The sequence below is a fragment of the Melozone crissalis genome, unplaced genomic scaffold, assembly GCF_028551555.1.
Source record: "Melozone crissalis strain CALT ecotype California unplaced genomic scaffold, PUWL_Pcris_2 ptg000002l_1, whole genome shotgun sequence".
NCBI lineage: Eukaryota > Metazoa > Chordata > Aves > Passeriformes > Passerellidae > Melozone > Melozone crissalis.
This window is the reverse complement of record NW_026535780.1, coordinates 21,172,820-21,197,630: the sequence shown is the minus strand read 5'-3', so window position 1 is coordinate 21,197,630 and position 24,811 is coordinate 21,172,820. Positions and strand designations below refer to the sequence as shown.

At 40.8% G+C, this 24,811-nt stretch overlaps 1 protein-coding gene across 2 annotated transcripts in view; it reads right to left on the bottom strand.

Moving 5' to 3' along the window:
* PTDSS1 (phosphatidylserine synthase 1) overlaps positions 1-24,665 on the bottom strand; it is a 28,788-nt gene extending 4,123 nt beyond the window's left edge. For both annotated transcript variants that reach the window (XM_054269759.1, XM_054269848.1), the window contains exons 1-11: positions 24,419-24,665; positions 18,722-18,813; positions 17,183-17,227; positions 14,947-15,071; positions 11,774-11,932; positions 9,092-9,243; positions 7,027-7,168; positions 6,005-6,117; positions 4,465-4,530; positions 1,501-1,600; positions 274-342 (exon numbers count right to left, since the gene is read on the bottom strand). In XM_054269759.1, coding sequence (XP_054125734.1) covers positions 274-342; positions 1,501-1,600; positions 4,465-4,530; positions 6,005-6,117; positions 7,027-7,168; positions 9,092-9,243; positions 11,774-11,932; positions 14,947-15,071; positions 17,183-17,227; positions 18,722-18,813; positions 24,419-24,597 — 1,242 coding nt within the window. In that variant the 5' untranslated portion in view covers positions 24,598-24,665. The remainder of the gene's footprint in view (positions 1-273; positions 343-1,500; positions 1,601-4,464; positions 4,531-6,004; positions 6,118-7,026; positions 7,169-9,091; positions 9,244-11,773; positions 11,933-14,946; positions 15,072-17,182; positions 17,228-18,721; positions 18,814-24,418) is intronic.
* Positions 24,666-24,811: the final 146 nt, after the last annotated feature.

Here is a 24,811-nt window from a genome sequence, read left to right as displayed (position 1 = left end):
CATTAGCTAACCATTCATCCTTGAACGCTGTGCTAAAATTACGGCCTCATTTTGAGTAACTAAGAGGACAGCGTTCTTTAGAAACCACAGTGTAATCTGGGATCTGTCCAAGGCCTGCTGAATTCAGAGCTCTTTCTCTTGACTTCAGTTACACTCTAGACCATCCCCCCTTATCCCTATTTATGCTAACTCTGGTCAAGAATTCCAAAATCTAGGAGCTTTGGAGTTTTAACTCTGGAATGAAAAAAAGCCAGGCTTCTTTTATATAAGTACCTTTTCTCGGTGGCCGTAGTACTCTGCATACCAAACCATTCCATATAAACACAGGAAAGTTGTAAAGGCCTAAACAAGGGGGGAGAAGAAAAAGAACAACAAGAAAAACAATCTGTAAAACTTTTTCCAAATTCCTTGCTGATTCAAGGTCTCAGAGTCCCTAGAGATGCCACATTTAGACTTTCATGCTCTGTTTCTCCCTGCATCTTTTGTCAGGATGAGTAAGACTCATGCGTCAACTTCAAGCTACACACAGAGCTTGCCACCATGGGGTATGCAGAACAATTCTCAATGGGAGCACGAAAATACATCCAGATTACCCACAGGAAACACTCCCAGCAGGATTTCTGTCCACACTCTGTACAGTCATCACATAAGGGCTGGTAGACACTTGTAGGTATATTATCAAGAACCACCAGACTGGGAGAAAACCAAATTCTCCTTCCCTGCCCCATGCTTCAGGCTAGGTTACATACTTGGTTTTGTGGTACTCTGACCTGAGAAGCAATTCAGTACTTCTCTCCTCTGAAGTAGCAGGAATAAAATCACCAGGCTAAATAAGAGAACAATAAATTCTGACTCCCCATCACCTGTTCAAACTGTGTTCCCAATTAGAAGGGAGAAGTATTTATCTGTATTTAGTATTTTAGCCCATTATAAATGCCTTCTTTTTCACTGACTGTGAAAAATGTGCTTGGCATCAGAGTTACAAGTCTGGCAAGACAAACATCCATTTACTGTTATAAAATGGGCATTTCATGCTGCATTTGCAGTAATCACACTGAAGTACAGAAAGTTACAGGCTTAGTGAGAATGATTTGCTTGATAAATGAGGGTTGTTTATGTAGTTGTAAGACTTCAGTGTGGCACAACACACATTGCTTATTAACACTATCCATTTCCAGCAGGCACTACAGCAAGCTCCACCAAAGCTAGGCTCAATCAAACTGACATCATCTCTCGTAAAGATAAAGCCTCCTATAACTACTGTTTGTTTCATTGTTAAGCACCAGTAATCTGCTATGTCAAGAAATGAGAAGTTATTCTAGTCCCTTCAATGAGAGTTCTAAGCCATCTAGCATTTGTTTTTACTAGGACGTGCATAAGGCTCTTAACCAGCATTGTCCCACAATGATCCCCTGCTGCCAACGTTCCAGAGAGGAAGCTATTTAGATGCTTTCAATGCTTTTGTCAGGCTTTATGTTTCACATGAGAAATTTCACTTACCACACAGAGAAGCCAAAACACAACATACAGTATTTGTGTTTTGGAAAAAAGATCTTGTCCAAACTTGATGCACACAATAGCTTCAAGGAAGGCAATTACCCTGTGGGTAAATGAAAGCAAAGTGATTAAAAACACTAAGGATTTAACTCACATTTTCACAACTCAGACCCCAGACTGTCGGCTCTAAACAAGCACTACCCTCTAGTGAGCACTCACCTCCCTGACACCACCATTAACTGAAGCTCTGACAAATGTCATTTTCTATCTACACTTTTCTCAGCATAAACAGCACACAAAAAGTGACTGACTGGCAGTTCACTGTTTCATGGGGCTCAAGGGAACAAGGAGTGTGTGTCAATAGCAGAGAATCTTCAATTGTGCCTACCCCTGTACTTCAGTTCTCACCATATATGAATTTCTTTTCCATGCTGAACACCCAACAGACTCCCTTGATGGAAGAACTAGAACTGAGCTTTGTTTATTTCTCTACTAGATGTAAATTTACTACAATTCTAAATTGTCTAGTTTGTTTGCTTCACATGTATTTCCCATATTTTCACATATGAGAAAATTCCTATGAAACAACATTTCAAATTCTCTGAGAACCCACGCATTTGCTCTGGTTTATCTGTAACTCAGGTCCACACAACAGCCTCAGAGGATTTGGGGAGAAATATGAGAGGAAAAAATGCAGCTTTTACTTTCCTCTCTGACATTAAAAGGATCAAAAAAAGTATCTCAATCTCTCTGTCTGCTACCAGGCGTTTACATCTTTTCAGGATCAAAAGCTATGAAGGCTTTTCCACTACTTGTTTATGAATCCAAAGTTTCTATTGTTTGCCATGAAAATAAATCTAGTTTGTATAGGTCCTGAAGAGAAAATTAGGTAGGTTTAACAATATAAGTGTAGAAAAGTGACACTAAAAACCTGCATTAAAAGTGCAGGAAATTGACTCATCTCAATCTGAAGCAAATAATGAAAAACACTATTAAATTTCAAGTGTAATAGTTAGCTAGCTCAATAGAGGCTTTCAGGTTGTACATCTGAGCAATGCATGAAAACTCCTCCTCCCCTATGTGCAGACACACTTCACATCACATCAAGTGTTCTAGTCTCCCAAGCTTGACACTGCAGTACCCATTCCCTATCAGCACTGTTAATAACCATTTCACCAAAAAATGGCACTACTGCCTTTCAGGGAAGACCCAGTTTCCCCCACAAAAGAGGAAGGAAAATGTGTGCTTGACTAAATCACTGGTATTGCAGAGATGGTCCTGGTATAAGTAATAAATCACAGCTTTCCCTGTACTATTCAATGTGACTTCCAGCATGATAAATGGGGCCAAAACTTAAAAATGTGGCAGTAACACCCAACTGACCAATACACAAATCAATGAGATGCATATTAGCAAAAAACTGAGAGCAGTATTATTCTCTTTAGTAATTATTTTTCCTTCTTGTTTTATATTATTCTTACTGATCCAGCTGCAGAGTAAGAAATCATGAAGCCAGAGGGGGAAGAGAAAGACCACCATCAGGAAACAAGCACAGGGTTATGATATACTCAAAGGCATAAACAAAACAATAGGCTATTTTTAATAAGGACTCCAAAAATACAGCTGTTTGCCTGTATAACTTATACATTCTTTCTGTTATTCCTGTCAAGAACTTATACATTCTTTCTGTTATTCCTGTCAAGAATACTTGGGTTAAGCACATTTTACAATAGGAAAGCTATTACAGCTGATGAAAAGAGAAAGAAGGATGCTAACAGTGAAGGGTGTTAGTGTCCTACTGAAGGGTGATGAGAGCACTCCATAGAACTAAATGTGGTAAGTTTTCTTTCAAGCAAAATGGTCTTGTAACATTCTAACAGATTTTCCTTTTTGAAAGGCTTCATCTTAATGAAAATAGTGCAATTTCAGCAAGACTGTTGCACTGACCTTGTTCATGCTTTACATCACTTTATATCTATCAAGAGTGATGCAATAGTTATGTCAAGTTGAAAGGAAACAGTTTTGTACTAATGAAAGGCACTAATTTTAATTATACCCATAGTTAGGCTGCTTAAAATTCCATTTGTGCCTTTAGAAGTGTCTTGTTTACCAAAGAGATGAATGTTCCATATACTTCTTTTAATTGCTTCAGAAATTATATTCTAGATAGTTACATTACTGGAAGATTTCATCTTTTTCTGCAATCAACAGCAACTCCTAGTGATGCTCTGTTGTTTCTAGCAGATTACAGAAGTAAGCAGTAGGAAGGAGAATACTTATTCCATACACACTTCTCACTATGGAAGTGGGAAGTGTGTATGGAATAAGTAGAGATCAGACTGTGGGTCAATGTTCTATTGCAGTAGACACAGAAGCAATCCTGCAGACATATCTGGGTATCTATTTATTGACACATGTTACATTAATGTGTTCAGTGAGAGCTTTAGACCAAGGATGATGGGTTCTGTATCCTTAACAATTCTTCAGAAGCAAGCATGCAAACTCTTCATTTAAAGGTATTCTCAAAGAGAAAAAGAGATTGCAGTCAGGGTCACCATGGTTCATAGCACACTCACAGACAGAGTGGATAACCATGCCTTGTTTCACTGTCCTCTGCTGTGATGCTGCTAACAGCAGCAATGCCCACCTTGGCAGCCAGGGAAACTTCACCCTCACAGCCATCAAGCTGTAGAGGTAAGAGCTTTTTCCTTCTCACCTAAGAATGGGCAGAAAGGCCAATGGTGCTTTGAAAGAGCCTAGCTTTATCCACCAGTTCCTAGTTATTCCTTCTGTTGTCCTTACTCATTCCATTACTTCCCATGTTCTTCCTCCAAATTCAGAATTTCCCTTCCCTCTGAACTTGCAAAACCAAAACAAGACAAGGCTTCATGGGAAGTGCCAGTTCCTGTGCTGGACCCATCCTTGACAATTGTCCAAGTGCTTCAGGAATGCAGCAAGAATACTTACCCAAACACCCAGCACTGAGTTCCCACCCTCTTGCACTGTGTGTCTGTGAGGTAAGCATAGTATTGCCTGAGAAGGAAAGAAAGAAAATTCTTCAGTGAAGTTGAAAGTCCCCAGAATATTTACATTTAGAAAAAAAATTGTTACAGATGTATCTATAGTGCAAATGAAGTGGTGATGGTTAAATTCACATGCAATCATTCTGGATGTCTACCAGATGGCTTCAATTCTAGCAGGACAGATTATCACATATATCAAATAGCTTGAGACAACACAGAAAACAATCCTGAGAGCAAGGACTGGGAAAGTACCCAAACTAGTAGGCTAGCAACATTTGTCTCCTGCCTCTCCAGAGTCTCCAATTCTTATAGAAAAACTGCAACAGTTTCAAAAGAATTAGAGAATCCCTCATTTTTTTCCACAGTTTGTCTTTTATTTATTAAAAACCACATTTTCTTGAGAAATGTGGGCTTGAATCTTTAAAGAATATGGCTATTCCATATTATGTTTGAATGGTCTAACCACTGGCATATTTTCCTCTCAAGAACAGTAAAATTTTTCACTATTCTGAAAACAGTATGGAGGCCATTCTGCTCTGCTCTCTATGCTCCAGAAATTTAGGAGTTTTGAGAGGGGAATTCCAAAGAAGTGGAATCAAAGTTTCTGCTCTCAGTTTCTGATTTCCACTGACAGATGGAGAAGACAAGTGTTATTACTCCAACAATACAAGCACTGCTAAAGAATAAAGACTTCTACAGCAGTGCAAGTGCTACATAGGAAAAAAAAAACCATGCAAATTCACCTATACAAGAGGTCACAGGGTATTTTGGGTGATTTAATTAATAGTGTGAAATCACTGCACATAACTTAAGACACTATTTGAGGAATAAACCAATTCATAGCTGTCATTTAACTGTCCAAGGTAACATCACTTCGGACATGAACAGGGAATTCTCTGCTTCTAAATTCAGATCTGTGTGCATTCTGTCTACCTCCAACTACGGAATGGGGAAAAAAATAAAATTAAGGAACTTTGCTAACAAGGTAAAACAGCATGCATGACCAAAAGCAGATTCATGTTCCTATACAGCTGTCAACACTGCATAAATATTGCTCCGTTCTCACAATAAGCTACTGCTCAATCACAATCAGGAGCTGTTAGAAAAATCAACAGCTCTGGTTTTCCTCATCTACACTTTTGGGAGCACCTGACTCACTAACTTGAATACTTTCACATGCAGTCCTCAAGGATAACATATGCAGCTCCCTCACAAAACAGGGAGATGCTACACAAACAGGAGAAGGAACAGACTGGCTCTACATACCTATGGCAACACAGTTGTTATGTACATTTTACCTCACTATTTTATTTGTGAGGAAATACATTTTATTGACAAGAGATTATTGTTTTGCATTTTATGGTGGCAAAAGCATACATTTGTGAAAACACGTGCCAAACTTATTCACAAACTTTATGCAGTTCTTGGATGCCTAGAAGTTAAGCTACTTTAAACTGAAAAAAACACTGAAGCAAAAAAATTACCTTACAGTGGGTGCTGTAATGATTCCTATGAAGAGAATTCTCCCCCAGCTTAAAGGGTGGCTTGCTTGGAACACAAAGATATGTTTCAAAAAGAATGTGTTCAACTCAGTTAGCTAGATCAAAAAAAAAGCTAGTTAATAATGTTCAACTTACATAATTCCTAATGAATTAGTACAGAAAATGGGCAAAGATTAATATGGAAACTAAAACAAGGAATTCCTGCTGTGTCTTTTGCTAGGACAAACAAGTAATATACTAGTAAAACAAAGAATTCTCCCCTAGAAACCTCTATCAAAGTATTTGCTCTCTTTCCCAAAACTCTTTAAGGGACCAGACACTAATTCATCCTGTAGAGATCTTCTGATAACTTGCACATCCTAAATCAAGTACAAATAACCAAGGCAATTTTGGGAGAGAATCAGAAGAGATCATACATTAGAAAAAAAACCTCAAACAACTATATCAAATATTTATGGTTCGCCTTTAAAACACTAAATTAAGATTTTTTTTTAAAAATCACAAAAGTTTTAGTTTTAAGATTTTAAAGCATTTGTGACACACTATAGAGTCTTGCTGGACCAATGACAGTATTCTGAGTATCACTGATCTGTTCAACAGTCAATGGGAAAGGAAAAAAAATCCAAGAAAAGCAAAGCAAAAGAAACAAACATACCCCCCACACAAACCACACTTAATCCTGTCACATCAACACAACAAAATGAAAATAAATTAAAACTCCACCACCTAAACTCTACTGACTAGCAGTTTTTAAATCTGTGTCAATTGCAAAAAGCCAATACAGCAATCCGTAACATTTGGCTTTTTCCACAGATTCTGTAATTACACTCTTGAACTACCACATAACTCCCATGAAAGTGCCCTGTCCAATTCCTCATCATCACTTCATTTAACTGTGTACTTCAGTAACAGACACACAGTCCATCAGAATATTTTTTAGTCCAACATAGGCAGCAAGTAACTGAGCTGATGGCAGCTCTGATTTCACAGAATTGATTTCTTACCTGCCAAATAATCATGAAAAGGTAGACTCCAGCCACCCTCTGAAATGAAGACTTTGGGTCAAACCAGCGGACGTAGGTCCAGCTGGCTGGGGTGAACTGTAACACAGCTCTTTTGATCTTCCCTGTGGTTGTGTGAATGTCCCTGGGAAAAATAATGCCTGCAGTAAATACAAGGAATATGCCAGAAGGAAAAAACCAAAAAAGCAACAGCTCTGTTACTGATGCTTCTGAGGAACAGCCACATTTTTTTGGTCAGCAGAGATCTTCTCAGACACAACTATGTACCAGGCAAGGGGGGGGATTCAGAAAAATAATCTATTAAGCATTTCAGTCAAGGTGTGTATTCTGCTAGAAAATTCTGCCCTTCTCTATCCTCAGTCAATAACTCAGTAACTAACTACAAAACACATTTATCATTCTCTTCACAAAGAAAAAAGGACAGCAATTCTGCAACTTCCTTGGAAAATCTAGAGGTTATTTCTTCCTAGTTTATGTTGCTACTGCTCTTCCCCCAAACACTCCTTGTTCTAGAGCTCACTGACATCAATCCTTCAAGAATCTGTAAGATTCATTATTCATTATTTGTATCAGGGACTGGGCTCCACAGGTTTGATAATACTACACCTCCAGCACACACAAGTCCTGCTGTTCTGATAGCAGATGCATGTGGACCTCCTGGAGAGGAGTGATAACACTGTTAAAAGCAAGAAAGCATTTAAATTCCATTTCAAAAGGGAATTTTAATGTAGGCTCATCTGACGTGTTACTGATTCTTGCTTTTGATAATATTAATTCAGATGAGCAACAGCATCCAAAGGACACAGAATCTAAGAAAAACTCAGAGCTTCCTCTTCTGAAGGAAGACTAGCAGGACTAGAAGCCATTTTTCACCCTGTTATTTCTCTGGCCCTTTAGACAAAAAAAAAAAAATCCAAAAAATTCTCAGATTTGATAATTCCAATATTTGTGTTCTTCTAGGCTAGAGAGAGCTTAGATTAGGGAGAATCTTCTAAACTTTAAGATCTGTATTTATTAAATGAAAAAAAAAAGAAAAACTAAAAGGCCACAAGTACAAGCTTCTCATTCTCATGAAGCAACATCTTCATGTTAAAGGTCAGAAAAATCTACTCATGCATTAAAAAGAATATGAGGAAAGATTATTTCACAAAGACAGTAAAGACTAGTTGTGCCATAGATAGTCTGCTGTTTAAACTTTCAGTGAGCCCCTCTAAAGACAGAAGGACCATCAACTATAATAGAAATGCAGGAGAACTGAATTCAGACTAAAGGCTGGATGGTTCTTAGAGTAATTAACACATCTGTGAGCAAAAAAAGAAAGCAGTACAGAAATTCACACAAGATACAAATTTGGAAATCAAGATCTGAGTTCCTTTTCCCTCTCTCAAGGCAATTCACTGCACTTGACCCTGTTTCATGCATACCATTGGTAATGTGCAGACATCCATGCTTGTTACCAGCTAGCAGGGCAGAAGGCAGGACAGGGCCAAAAAGCTATGGAAGAAGCCACACCTGGACAGCTAGGAACTGACATACTAGGCCATAAGCTGCTGCCCTTTTACACAGCAAATGCCTCTTTATTTTACAATTACTCCATTTATTTTAGAAGGTCAGCAATGAGGTAAAGCAATTCACAGCACAGGTACCATCAGCCCCATGCCCTCACTGCAATTACTATTGCTGACAGATTGGTGCACACTAATGATGCACCAAGGTGAGCCCAAATCTAGTTAAAAAATATATGATGAAAAAACAATCACAATTTGTTTTGCTCCCTGACTTCCTCAAAGTTTTATGCGCACAAAATAAACTGAAAATTCAAATAAGTTTACTATTTGTATTGTCCATTGGCATCAATGCTTGTAACTTGAAATTGCAAAGGAAAATCATATACAGAGTCACATTTAGAAACATTTACATACAGGAACATTACTATGACACTGATATTTAACATTTGAAATAAAATTACAGCACTGGTAGCACAGGAAGATTCCATGCTATTTTTTACATGCAAAACAATGCTTATCAAGCTTTAATTTACACCTACTTGAAGCTTGCCCAGTGATAGGTCCTCATCTCCAAGAAACGACAAACTACCATGCCCAACCAGATGCCACCCCCGTTACAAAGCAGGATGTCCAGAATGACTTGATCCCACCAGCATTCAGCAAAATTAGGCAGAAGGTGCATGAAGAAGAGCTACAGAATACAGCAAAAAGACTCTGGGTCAGGAACAGCACAGAATTAATATAAATTCACTTTTAAAGTACACATTCAAAAATCAGCTTTTCAGTACACAGCATACTTCAAAAGGACATGAGCCACAGCCACTGAAATTTGATGGACATCCTTCCATGAACTTCAGAAGGCCTTGAACAGAATCACACAAGGCATCAGAGGTTTCCTTCTCACTGTTCCCTGTTGAGACTATGCTGTATATAAGGATATCATGCAGCCCTTGGCTTCTCAAAGATGATACACAATACATTAACAGAAATGTATGAAACAAGCACAACAACTGCATTTCCTGGAGGAAATAAGGTGGTTCGTGCTTTAAAAAATAAAATTAAGAGAATCTTTTTTTCATTTCTGCTAAATAGTTTTAACTAGTATATTTTCTAAACCAGCAACAAGATGCAGCAAGTGAAATGGATGTCAGTACTAAAGCATAGTGGTGTTCAGGACATAGGACTTCTTTATTTCAACTCTATTTTCAGGAAATTTAGTGACTGTAAAAAAATTAAGAGTTCAACAGCATATCAGCAAGTTTTGCTGCTATACTTAATACAGAATGGCTCAAGAAGTTAAGAGGACATTTCACTCCACTGATGCAGTGAGGGGAACAACTGGCCAGAGTTAAGGCAAGATATAAATGTATTTTACCAAGAGCTAGAAACAGGTTCACTGCCTCTCTCTCCTTTAAGAAAAATAATTTTACTTTCTTATTCTATGAGAAAAATCACTGCAATTAAAAAAAATAGACTGGAGAAGTTACCTATGGACAGGAAATCAAGACAGCCATGTGTTAAGCAGTCCCTCTGCAATACTCAAGGAGATAATTAACAAAATACACAGCAAACCAAAGAATGTACCTCCACAAACACACTGCAATTCTTGTAGTTAATGTACGTACACTGTGGCTGTGGAAGATTATTGGTATGATTTTGTAATAAAGTATCTTTTGTTCAGAGATGTAAGCATAAAGTACTGAAAAATATCAGATCTGAGAAAAGGAACAAGGATGTTTTCTGTATACAACAGGAATGAATGCTGACTCATTTACAGTACATTACAGTGACTAATACTTGCAATGACAATTCCTGTAAAAACTCTTGCAAAAATGTATCAAGTGCAGTTGTTTTTCTTTGACCAAGCTATGTGGATTTGAACCTTTACAAAAAAGAAAACTTGACTTTCTCTTCAGGAACCAAGTGATACAGTGTTGTTCATTGTCCTGGTAAAGTTTCCCTTTCATATTTTTAATTAATTTAGCCTGAGAGGGGCAATAGCCCACAAATGTCAGTAACATCCAGGCAAGGACACCAGAAGTTACAGATAATTAGGCAGCAAGACCAGAGCACAGGTCTGACAGCCTGACAGCCTCTAAGGTTCTCTAGCTGCTTTCTCACAATGAGACCAAGGTCTGCCTGCTCTCCAACTTTAATCCAAAAGTATGGAGCATGAGCCAAGGAGTTGGCTGCAATCCATGAATGCTAATAGGAAATACTCAGCTAAATCCCTAAGTAACTGCCCTGATAACTTCTGGAGGTTTCTAATTACTCTCCTAAATTATCTGATTTATCAAAAATCCATTTGAGTGGTGATAATATATCTGTGTTTTGAACCTTGTCCAACATATTATCTGTTCCAATAATGTGCCTTCCAACAAGGGGAATACTAGACACCTGATGCTGTATCAAATTGAAGACAAGGGTTGTATGATGAACAGCAAGAGTATGAGTGAAACAAATCCAAATACATTATTTTCCAGAGGGAAAAAATTAGTACAATAACTAGCTGAGGTATTTTCTGTGAATGGGTACTTCTGAAATCTTCATCAATTTCAAAATCACTTAGAAAACATAGTATCCTTCAATGCCACAGAACAAAAACATATTTTGAAGAGGAACTCACAGCACCAGGATTTTCAAACCCAAAATTTAATTTTAGACGAATAAATCCTTATCTATGCTTCTAAATTACAAATGCTTTATCAGATAAGCCAAGCATTCTCAAGACAGCAAGCTTTAAAGAAAACTGATTTTAAAGACTAAGTTCAGGTGTTTACATCAAGAAGATCCCTCAACTCCATTTCACTTGTACATTATGCATCACTATACACAATGTGTGATATTGTTACATGTGAGGGACCAAGAGACTAGATCACAGATATTGCAAGGTGAAATAGGAGAACAGCTGCTCTGAATCAGGAAATATGTGAAGTAGAAAAAGTAGCATGATCCTTATAACAGCAGAAAATAAATTATGAATGGCACAAATAGGCTGAGCGAGACTTCCTTTCTATTCAAGCAGTAATAAATCACTTACAAAAAGCCCAGCTTGCTGTTGTCTGTTCATTCAGCTGCATAAATTACTCATCTGGCTTATAAGACTTAAACCGTAAACCTCTAAGAGAAGTAGAGAGCCATCCTTCTAGTAACATTCACTCTTCCCCCAAGACCAATGCGCATCTCTTCCCTTTGCAGATAGTTAAGATGAAGTGCCCTACCTCAGTGAGCTCCCAGGTGATGCTGATAGTCCAGCAGAGCCCATAGCTGCGGATCAGCAGAGCCTTCATGGCCCAGCCCCAGAAATGTCCAAAAGCAAATATGTCAAAATGGCTGAGGATTCTCTCCCAGGTGATAACATGACAGTTCACTGCATATTCCTGTTAGGAAAAGAAAAAACCCAGAACAAAATTACTCCATCAACACACAACTTCAGAAAGAAGAAACGTCTTTCCATCCAGTGCATTAAGCCTGGAATTATAAGGTATTAAAATCAGCATTATTTAATTTTCTTATCCTTCTAAACTGTGGCAAAAAACTTCCAGTATTAAGACTCAGTACTGCCATCACAGCTCTAATTTAAAGGGAAACAGAATGGACCTTGGTGCCTGAAGAAGCATGTATTTCCTAAGTGACAGAGAAGCAACGAAACCAATAATATCCATATCCATAAAACCAGCAAACAATACTCTAGAAAATATTTATTTGCCCTTCTTTGGAGTCTTGATTTGAAATAAGCACCTTTCTCCACATTCATGCTGTCTGGTATTCAGATGGGGCTCATTAGTGGCTAATCCTCCTCAGTTTCTGATGTAATGTTACTCATGTCAATGTTCACTTGAGTATCTTTTGTGTCTTATTTTCCTCATGAAAGCAATTTCCTAGAACCCATTCATATTGAGGACATTCAGCCATAGGCTTGGATTGAAAAAAAATTTAGGGGAAGATCAAAGGGAACTTGCAAACGTTTTTTCACAGATGAGTAGCAGATTCCTTAAGAACACCAATTAATATTCTAGTCACCAATGACAAAGGAACCAGGTTCTCAAAACATGTTGTACAGCAAGTGCTAGAAATCACTGCCCAGAAAGAAAAAAATGCATGCCATCAGGAGGCTGCAAATGTGGGGTTCTGTCTCATCACTGAGCACAAACTGAACTATTCCTAACAGGAAACACGCATTTTAAAAAATCTCTGCTCTTCAATCCTCCTAAAATACACATTGCCACCTGCAGGTGACAACTCAGCACTGCTCAGTGCTGTTAAATCAAGAATTCTCTTTCAGGCCAGAACTATTGCTAATCCTGCACAAATGAACACTAATCAAGTTGAAGATGAGATAGCAGAGAATGATTTAAATCCTGGCCACCACAAAGAGAAGAAGCACAATTTCATATAAATCTGTCTAGCAGCAGGCAGCTAAGTCCTGCTGTGGGATGACAGGAGTTGTGTAGGTTACTGCAAGTCATCCTTACTGCTGGTGCTTTCTTGTGCCTGTGCTGCTGGCCAAAGAAAGGTGCACCACCTGTTCTAAGGATGGTAAACCTGCAGCTTTAGTGCACCAAGAGAACTGAAACTGGCTCCTTTGCCAGCATGAGAAGCATGGAACACACCACAGAAGGTGCGGGCTCCTTGCTACACTACGATACCTATAATGAGTGCACAATGAGGCTATTTCAAAAGTAAGATTTTTTCCACGGCTCTTGCTTTTTTCTTTTATTTTTCCTTTTCCCCTCTATCTAATTTTTCCAGCTGCAGTTGTGCCAGTCATACAGTGAAATGTGTTGAATTTTTTTTTTTATACCCAAGCAACTTTGCTTGTACTGTGCAAGCGACCAAGCTGCAGCCTTCATTACAGCTGCATTTTAAAAATTTACTCCAACTTCAAATGACAATACCTGGATTGCAAAGCAGACCAGGGCAAGTTTCCACTGACTGCTACAGTCAGGGAATCTGCTGTACTGTGCTTCTGTGCCAGTAGTAATACTAGTCCTCCCCTAGCTAGAATCAATTTCTAATTTAAATGACAGGAGAGCCAGGTGAATCTGACAAACCAACAGACTCCTTGTCTCAGCACCCTTTTGTTGCTCAGCAACACCACTGACACTGGTGCTGGGGGTCCATTTAGCCATGTGTCCTACCCCCATCCTAAGGGCAGGCTGCTCTCACCTCTCCAGCAGCACAGGAGGCTCCTTGCAGAACCCAAAGTCACAGCCCAGAGCTGCACAGCATGTACTGCTGACAGGCTGAGGTGCAGTACCTGAAGCATGCAGTTTTCCAGGCAAGGAGCCTGCATGCAGCCCTCACTATCAATCAGCCAACATGAGCTTACTGCCCTGTGAAGATTTCCATTCCCCCGTGTGCTACAGGGCACGAGTTTGCAGCTGATGAGGTGCTGTGCCTTGGTCTGCATAAGCAATAAATTGCCACGTGTGAAAGACAGCCAGTCAATTTCCCTACTCATGAGGCATGAGCCCTATAGAAGCACCTAGCAGTCAACAGATGACCATGGTGGACAGATGCACTAACACAAGGTCAAGGGAGCATGTTGGTCAGATGGTGAGGAGTAATTTGATGTGATAGTGAGGAGGGCAAGATCAGTGATTCTTGCCTCCCCACACAGCCTCCTCTTCTGCTTGGTGCCCAACTGCTCACACAGTTCTGCCTGCCTCCCTGCATAACTCTCACCCTTCTCTCAGGCCTCCTTTTACAAGCTCAGCTCTCTGTGTTCGTGTCCCCACCTGAAGGGGAATGTTCTCTGTAAGGAAAACTCTTTGCAAGCTGCTCAGTGAGCAGAACAAGAAGTCTGGCTCTCTATGCCACTCCAGATTATGGTCTATGGAAATAATTTCCCAATGGTAACAGCATCAGTGCTCAGTTGCTGACTGACTGGAAGGGAGCAGAGTCCTGCAGTTGCCATACAAACACATACTCCACAGGCTCCATAGCACAACAGCAATGTACTAAGCTCAGAGCAACAAGATGAGACCAAAGCTCTTTGAGTGCAGCACTGTGGCATCAAAAACCCCGATCTGGGACACATACCATACAGGCTTCATTTAGACACTACCTTGCTAAGTCTATTTTCAGTATCCATCCTCATATCTATTACCAAAAAGCATCCAAAGCTACCCCACTGCAAACATATATCTTATTCCAAATCGCACACTCATCCAAACATCTACATTAGCAAAAAAAAAATAAAATACTGAGAAGACTCTTTTTCACACCAGTAGATTTCAATGTAAATAAATTGTTGACACAAAGGACTTGTTGGCTCTGTCAAGTATAGGCACAAACTTGCACTGGTCATGGAAACAAATTTAGATTTATCCATTCCCACTCACATAAAACATGCCTAAAGTATGTACAGTAAAGTGCCATGGATACATACCATAATATCTGCTTCCCTTGTGGCATATCGAAGATTAGGGTCCAGCCAGTACATCACTGCTTTTACCTGCTCAAAGTTGAGGAAGAGCACGAACACCAGGAACAGAAAATAGAGCACACTGAGACCTGCAAAAAGACTCAGTTTTAAAATCATGCTCAAAACTGCTTGGAACATAGAGTTCAAAAAGCTCTTTTCAAACAGTTGTTCTACAAATGAATTTCTATATGCAGCAGCTACATACAGAAAAGCTGAAGAGACCCCAGTCAGATGGCAATGTCTGAGCACTCAGCCCTTCGTATCCCCTCCTGTGACAAGTGATACAACACATGCTCAACTGCATGAACAAATCAGTCTAATCAATCTAGACATGTGCAGTACAAGGCTGTGATCAGGAAGCTCCTTAGTAAGAGATACATTAGGATCCAGGATTGCATCAGCTCTGCCCCTTTGCTTTAAGTATTCTTGGTCTCACTAATGTAAGTCCCTAAGCCTTTACACAGATTTCAACATAAAGATCAACTTAATAATGCCACCTGGTAATTCTGAGCTGTGCTGGTAATAAAGAGTAATTATAAACTAATGCATGTCTGAGTTACTTTTGTGAGCTGGAAAATTTGCTGCTTGAACCTTTTAAAGATAAATATTGTTATTATTTCTTTTCACATCACTATAAATTATGGAACACAACTGCATTTAGGAGTACCATTTCTCTCTTCCAGTCTGAATAAGGTTTTTTTTTTTAAAAAAGAAAAACTTACTGCCCTAGGTGTAGCACTGTGGGCAGATGAAGCTTTTGTTGGGACCATATCTTTACATTACTCACAAGATCCCAGATATCCAAGACCACATTTGGAGGAGGCATACAAACACCATTTCCAGAGCTTCAAATGTATCCTGCAGCAATGTCACGGAAGGCAGAAAGATTAATGTGAATAAACTTAGGATCTGCCATTCAAAATAAACTGCAGCAATTTTAAAAAGGCCTTTTAAACTATAACCAGGACTCACATGCTGATAGCCCACAGTGTACACCAGAAAGCAACTTTTGTTCAGAGACACATACATGCACAGGAAGTACCTGCATGGTCCTGTGCAGTCCCTCCCAGAAACACAAGGGCAACAGATGTCACCCTGCTAAATGAAGCACAGCCTGGAGGCCAGGGTGCACCTGGAAATGTTGAGGATGTCCCAGTCCTGCCCTTCATCTACTGAAGGGGTCTGAGAACTGAAACACAGCTAAATGAACCACACCAGAAGGAGAATTACACAGGGAAAAATGCTGCTCCTGATTTTGCATGCAGCCTTTTCCCAAAAGTACAGGGGTCAAGCTCTGACAGCATCAACATTGAGAATGACCTTTCACTCTACATGTGGTGAAACTTGAAGTGAGCAGTAGGATCTAGTGTTTGCAGTAGGAGTAGTGTTTCCCAAACTTTCCAAGAAGTAGGTTTGTTTAATGAGAACTGTCTAATCAGCAATATCCTCTCAATGTCAACAGATGAGTAATCAGCTACTTTGGGAACCTACTTATTTTTAGATATAAGGTGTCAGGAGAGCGGAACATTCAGTCTGTCTAAAAACAAGCAAATGTGCAGTCTAGCATATGCTCTGTGAACCCTGAATTATTTGAAAATAAAAATCTTCATGATTTTGCTGTATAATTTAGATGCTTAAGGAGCAGGATTTCACTTGTGAGTTTTGTAGCTAACAGAATTATTTTTGGAACTGTAAATGCAACTGATTTTTACAGGTACTTTTAATGAAATAAGTTATGAATATGAATATATACATGTCCGGAATATTAATAAATGTTAACCTATGCAATGCTACAATTTAGCAAACAAATAAAGTAACAGCATATTTTGCCAATAATGAAAAGAAACCAACTACTCAACTGTGTTTAAAAATCAGACAGCATATGCAGTAGCTGGGGTTGGAAGAGCTGACAGTAGGAAAGGTGTGGGGGAAGGAGATTGGGAAGCACAAAACAGGATTAGTATCAGAATTAATGATCCCTTTTTTGTGATTTCATTTACACCATCCCAACACAGAGTGACTACAATGAAATTCCCAGACATAACTAAGAATAGATTATAAGCAACTGCTCAGGAGCAGGAGGAAAGTAACATTCACACAAATTTGACACACAATTATGTTTCATGACAATTCCGTTCATCAGAAAGCTAAAAAGGCAGGTCCTGCAAAATCAATGCAAAAGTTGGAAACACAAACTTACCAAAAACCATCCTCCATAGAGCAGGGTGAGGACGTGTAAAGGGTCCTATAGACAGCAAACAAAAAGCTTATTAGGAGACAGTCAGTAAAAACCACAAAATTTATTTTTGAGTCATTGCATATGACTACTTGGCATGAGCATGGATCAGTTCTTCATCAAACTATGTAATACACCTGAAAGCTGGAGCTCTATGCTGTTAAAAAAAATTCCAGCAGATTTCAGAGTGGAAAAAGGAGACTGCCAGGTGGTAACATGAAGACAATTTTTCACTGTTTTTATGGAGTCATGTCCAAAACAGTAGCATGCTGTTTGTTCAGCAGACACCACATCTCAGGTGTCACCTGAGGATGTCCTGACCTGGTTTCCACAATGCAGCTTGCTCCCAGTTAAGATATCCCATACAAATTTGTCTGTGTTAACAAAGAAACATGGTCCTTAGTCTTCAGACCAACAAGAAATGTTACCAAACAGGCCTCCTGAAATTTCCAAACTGAACATCATATATAGCTGACAAGAAGGAAGACACCTATGCTCTTTACTGGTGTCAAATTATTTACTTTAGAGCCAGGGATGAAACTGATTTATTAGACTAAAAACCTCTCAGCTAATGTGAACAGCAGACAAAGTAAATCTGGTGAAACTGGAAAACATCTAAAGATGAATCAGACATTTAGGTAGCAAGAAGTGGCTCAACAAATATTTTCAGCACACATTGCAGACCACTCTTCCACCACTGTATGCATCAAGCTGCTTTTTCTCTGGCATTCAGTTTTTTGGGCAGCACTTTGTGAAAAGCATGCATATAGAACTTTAACATCTGGGGAAAACACATCCCAACTCTGCAGTACAAAACTGCCCTGCACATGATCACTATTTTTTCCTGAACACTGCCAACTGTCATACAGTTTAGATTTAACCCAAGAATCACTATTTTGCTGACAGGAATAAGCAAAAATTAAAAAAACCAAACCAGACAAACCATGTATAAGCATTTCTTTCACAGAATTAAGTGACACAGAAACGTTCTTACATTTTTATACTTTCTGCTCCTCATGCAACTACCAAAACTTTTGTCCAACTTTAATTTCTACTGAGCAACTGAGGATTTACACTGTAAATGCAACTTAAACCATTTGTATTACTATCTTCTGCTAAGGTGCTGTGTCTGAGAACTTTTAGAATTACACTTCTGTTGAAACACACTGAGGCAAAGTCCTCCTAAACACTATTTAAGGGTCTGTTAGCATCATTACTTACAATCTGAGCTGCAACTGCACATCTGCAAATAGGACACTGATTTTTGAGAACTTAACTTCCTTGTTAAACACAGACTATAAATAACAAGCTATAAATAACACTTATCTCTGCTCAGTATGACAACAACCCATTTTTAGACTGTTCCTTAACATAAAAGAATTCCAATGAGTAAAGAAAAATACACTGAAAATTGGTATTTCAATAAAAGTCCAAGTAAATATAGTGGCAATAAAGAGAAACATTTAAAAAACACGAAGACCAAGCTGTATAAACCTTACTCACCATTAGGAAAAGCTAGAACACTGATGATTAGAAAGAAGAAAATCACAGAGAGGATACCCCTCCAAATATTATCCTCTGGTACAGAATCATCCCTAAAGAAACAGACAACACAGTATTAAAGTACATTATAAGGATGAAGTCAAAAGGCTCTCAAGATATATTATTTAAATAAAGAATATAAGGAAATTAAATATAAGAAATATGCATGCCCATTATGTTACAAGTTAAGACAGTAATTGCACTGAATGATTTTCACACTACACTTCTGGGTGTCTCTTTCTTACAAGAGGGTTAAGTATTTAGTAAACACATGCAAGCCATTAGCATTGTTAGAAGTGAGTGTAGAAATAATGATCAAATTTAACATAAGGTGAAAAAAAATCTTCCTGCTTTAATACTTACAGAAACATCATTGAATTACTTTTACACAGAAACTTTTACTTTTACACCTAAACTAAAACCTCTGGAAGCCTGGATGCAATTCCTAGGTTTCTTTCTGCTGTTTTGGTGCTACTTGCAATATCCTTCACTTCCTTTTGCCTATCCTCAACATCAAATGCCTGAGATGAGGGCAGAAATAATTATAATAATCAGTCTTTAGAAATAATGAATGTACAGCTTAGAATCTGTAACAGAGACACAGCACAACTTGAAAGACCCAAAGAAAAATATCAATTGCTTTAAGATCGATTAAGCCAAAGCTCTGAATGTAGCATCATGCATCAGTTGGGCTGCTGTTACATTATAGCCAGAAGACAGACCTAAGAATTCAGTTTGGAATGCTGAGGCAAACTTGACAAAGCCCTTTCTTTTCAGGCAGGTAGAAGATTGACAAAATAACTCTCCCCTAACTTTACTAACCAGCAGACAGTTTCTGGGATACTTCAGTAATACAAAAAACCAAACTTCAGTCTATCATAGTATAAACAGTGAATATTTCATAATATCCACTACAACTAAAGTCAGTTTTACTATCTGGGTAGTTAGCATGCACTTAGGATCAGTTTATTCATTTGTGTATATTTGTTTATTTATCCACAACACAATAACAAAATAATTCCTAGCAAACTTTGAAGGTATAAAGCTCTTCCTGGAAGAGCATCTGTCACATTTCTGGGTGGTTCAGTAAAGAATCCATGACAGCATAAATGCTCTCCACATTAGATACTTGCTGCAGTTAGAAAATATTTCTCACTTAGCCAAATTATTTTTCTTTTCCTCAAAACTGAACCTTAACAGCTTCACAGCAGGCTTTCATCACTGTGAGGCATTTAAGCACTGTGTTAGTTTAAATGTATGGAAGGAAAAAGTGCATTAAACACAAATGGTTTCTCTGCAGGCCTTAGGGACTTCCCACAGCATTTTTTTTAACCAGCTGAGTTCAGCCTTACCAGTCATTTTCCAGCAGCCATGCTGCACAGGCTGACACTTTATACTAGCCATAAACTCCAGGTCCCAGAGCTTAACTCAGGCTCCCTTGGCAATCCCAAGACTTATGCCATCCAGTGCACTTCCTGGCCAGAGCCTCCAGCTCTGATGCCCCAGACAGCAGAACCATATCCCTCTTTTAACACATGTAAATAACACACTGAAATATTGTCATGGCTGCCACCAAGAGGATGAACTGGTTTGTTTTTCTTCTAGATAGAACAAATAAGTACAGTTGCATCACATCAATTCATCACAGCCAACAAAGAAGTGAAAGACATTGTGATCACATCACTTAACTGCTGCACCAGGTGAGACTAAAGGTCCTCCCTTTGCATATCAGGATTCTGAGTACTACTCAGCTTCAGAAAAGCTCTCCTAGTCATGATGGCACCACTTCCCCCCAAATCAACAAAGATGTAGGCAGGGTTAAGCTGCAATTAATTCCAAGTGAGTGGCAAAAATTTTGCTTTGGCTTACAGATACATTTCACAAGGGACAGACACCCAATCTTCTTGCCAGAAGCAGGTAAGAACTGGTGTGAGCAAGAAACTTGCTGCTGCACACTAGCTGGTATAAGAATTATAGTGTTTACCTGGAAGAACTATTCTGGGGAATGCCAAAGGGAAAGATGCAATCATAACAAGCTGCAATTGGGAAAATGTACTAAATCATCTCCTTACATAGCCCAAGAATTGTTGACTCTGATTTTGAAATACAAGCATTCATGCAGCAGAAGCAAGGTCTCTAATGCTTACATGGGAGGACAGATGAAAATTCTCAATTTTAACCCACTTTATAAGGGCATTTATCAATTCTGTGGCTTTTTAGAGAAGAAATCTAAAAAAACAAAGAGCATAAAAACTGCATAATCTTTATACTCTTCTGTTCTTCTCCAGAGCAGTAGATTACAAAAACGTCAACGAATGAGTTGTTATGTCACAAAAAAAAAAGCTGGAGAGGGAACTCAATTGAGGAAAAAATAGCTAGGACACTAAATTTGGAACGTGGAAGAAAGAGGAAAAACATCTTCCATAAACTCAGCCAAAGCTAAATACAACTAAATAATCCAGTTTAATCAAGCCCATTAATCAAGGGACATGCAAGACAAAAGCCCTACATCCTACAGGTCCTACTCATGCTTCCACAAACCCAGGCAGCTTCATCCCAGAAGCCACTAGTCTGTCACCCTCCTCAGTCCTGTTGTTGTGTCCCACAAAATATCCCCTCCAGGACTCACTCCTGCAGGCTGCCTCTGGGCTCAGAGAGGGCCACACTCCTCCATTTAGGGTGGAAGAGGACAGGGAAAGCTAAAGCCACTCCCCACCACTGCCCCGAGGCACAGGATGGAAGCAGTGGAGCCTCTGTCTGGCTCATTCAGCAGGAAACAACCAAGGAAGCTGCAGCCATTGTCAGCAGCACTAGAAGGATGTGCTTTAAAGAACAGAATACTCTCTATTACCCACTTTAACATAGAAAAATTAAAAAACACATTTGTTTTGGATTATTATTATTATTATCATCATACCTGAAGATTCCTGCTATCTGAAGTTCAGTTTCACCCTTATCTGTCAGCTCAAAGACAGTAGCAGCTGCTCTCAGTGATCCTAAGGAGGACTTCATGATATGTATGGCTTGCTACACACAAGGAAAAAGCATTTTCTAAGTTCCTCAGAACTCTCCACATAATTCTGACACAAAGCAATTATAGAAGAGACAAGAATTTAAGGAACACAGAATTTCCTCTGTCTATGGCGAAGTTCCTGAAAAAATAAATTTTACTTCACAACATCAGCATGAATCAATCATAGAAAGTCCCCCACTCAACAAAGTGCCCAGGAGAGCTATGGAACAACTGAGAGCACAGGGGAAGCAAAGAATCACTTGTGACACTTTACAGGGAAGTCTACAGGGCCTTGTGCCCAGGAAGTGTGAAAATGAACTTAAACATCACCTTAATTGCATGAGTCAGTGTAGACTCAATGCAATAAGCTGATGGAAAGGAGCACAGACTGTAAAAGCATGTGAGAAAGTATCTCCTCTCCCCCAGTCTCTCAAAGAGTGCATATGGTTTGAATAGTGTCCCAAATGAGGCCCAGAGGCAGCACTCTGATATCAATCAGATCTATGAAACTCCTACAATAGTTGAAAATAGCAGAAGGAGGAGAGGGGAGAAAGTAAAATCAGAGTACCTTCTACAACCTGAGAAGAGGAGAAATAGAGAAGAGTTAAACAGAAGTCAACTGGTATTTAAACACAGGAAGTGAGGCAGAGATAGACAGAGGGAAGAAAATGAAACTGAAGAAGTCAGTTAGAAACACACACCAGCAATCCTCTTGGAAAAATGCAAACAAACATCCCAGAAGTGAAGCAATTTTATTTGGGCCTGGAAGACTCCAAAGCACTGAAATTGCTTCTTAGCTCACCCTCTGCTTGAAAGAATTAATGGCAAAATTCCTTCCCCAAAGGTGAGCAATCCATTAATCCTCCAGAATGACACTGTGATGAAAATTTCTTAGTGAGTCAGAACTTTGACCTAAATTAGCCCTTCAGGGGAAAAGTGATGAGGCAAAGGGACGAGGAGCACTTGTACCAAAGGTCTGTAATTAAACATTGTAACAGAGCACAGAAATACATCTCTGATTTTGGAGTTAAGAAGGGATCCAAGTAGAACAAGGGATGTGCTCACCAAAAGTATCTCCCTTGGGGCCATACACATGTTGAAACAAGAAAAGGCACACCTCAGACCCTCTGCAGTTACACTATGTTACTTTTCCTTATGCCCCTGTCTCAGCTCAAGCCAGGCTTGGCCATTATTTCACAGCTGATGAAAACTAAACATTTGATTCTTAGAATAAGACAAGATTACACAATGAACTGTGTATCAGGCTTAGTGACAAATAATAATCTTCTAACATCAAATGGAGAGTTGTCATAAATTAATGTTTTAAGGTTGCTTTCAAGGGGGGATTAGCCACAATCAGAGTTTAAGCCACAAGACCACTGAAATCCATGACTGCATAAACACCGTGCCACAAAAGTTTAAATGAGTCTAGAACGCACTGCACTACCTAGACAAAACCTCACAGGAATCACTGCCTACATACAACACAGTCTGCAGGAGGATTATACAATCATCTTCACATCCAGTGGGAGGCAATAAAAAGTATACACAACTTCAAAAAACATGCAGGATACCCCTCAGACTGCACTGCTATACCCCTTGTTTTCAAAGCAACGTTCCTGAAAAACCTGTCCGTTCCTGGCAGTATGGCCACGGATGACTGCAGGGGTGATGCCCACAGAACCCTGCCTCCCTGTGGTGCACCAAGGATGTGGCTAAACCCACCCGTGCCAGGGCCTGAGCCCTGCTAAACCCACCCGTGCCAGGGCCTGAGCCCTGCTAAACCCACCCATGCTGAGCCGACCCATGCCAGGGCCTGAGCCCTGCCAAGCCCACCCGTGCCAGGGCCTGAGCCCTGCTAAGCGCACCCGTGCTGAGCACACCCGTGCCGAGCACACCCGTGCCAGGGCCTGAGCCCTGCTAAGCGCACCCGTGCTAAGCTCACCCGTGCCAGGGCCTGAGCCCTGCCAAGCCCACCCGTGCCAGGGCCTGAGCCCTGCTAAGCGCACCCGTGCTGAGCACACCCGTGCCAGGGGCCTGAGCCCTGCTAAGCGCACCCGTGCTAAGCTCACCCGTGCCAGGGCCTGAGCCCTGCCAAGCCCACCCGTGCTGAGCACATCCGTGCCAGGGCCTGAGCCCTGCTAAGCCCACCCCGTGCCAGGGCCTGAGCCCACCCGAGACTGGCCACAGACAGCGTGGGGTACAGAAGCGGTGCCACAGAACAGCCACTGCCGTGCACCGCATGCTTGGGAAACCATCTACACGAGTGATGTCACCGCGGGGCTGCTCGATAGCCTAATAAAGACCATTTCTGGCAACTCTTTGAAACACACATTTTAGTAGAGACTTTAGCAGAGATCCCCAGAACGATGACCAAGTTCCCAGGAAACCCAGTGGGGATGATACCCGCTCTGGAAAGTAGGGCAGGATGCCCGCTCTCCATTCAGCACGGGCCTGCCGAGCGGGGGGCGTGGGGCGCTGCAGGAGTCGCCCGGGGAGCGCACCGCAGGCACGGCCCGGCCGGAGCCGCGCTGCCCCTGCTCGCCCCGGGCCGGGCACCGACCTTCCCCCCATTCCCTGCCCGGGAACGCCGGGGCTGCCGGCACCCAGGGGCGGGGCTGCGGCTCCCCGCGGCGGCCGCGCACCTGGTGAAGGCGAAGGCCATGAGGCTGAGGATGGTGAAGCTGAGTAGGGTGATGGTGTGCGGGCGGTAGAAGAACTCTAGCGTGATGTCCTCCACCTGCTGCTCGTTGATCATGCGGAAGTGCAAGCGGTAGTTTACGTCGTCCTTGCTCAGGGTCCGGCTCCCCACGCACGACGCCATCTCGCCCCCTCTCTCCTGTCGTCTCAGCGCGGCTGTAGATGCGCGGGGCGGCGCGGCCCGAACCAGCCCGGCCGCCCGCCCGTGCCGCGTCCCGCCGAGCGCAGCCGAGCGGGCCGAGCGGGGCAGCGCCGCGCCCGCCGCGCCGAGGGGCGGAGCTCGCCCGCCGCGCCGAGGGGCGGAGCTCGCCCGGCCGCGCCCACGAGGCGAGGGAGGG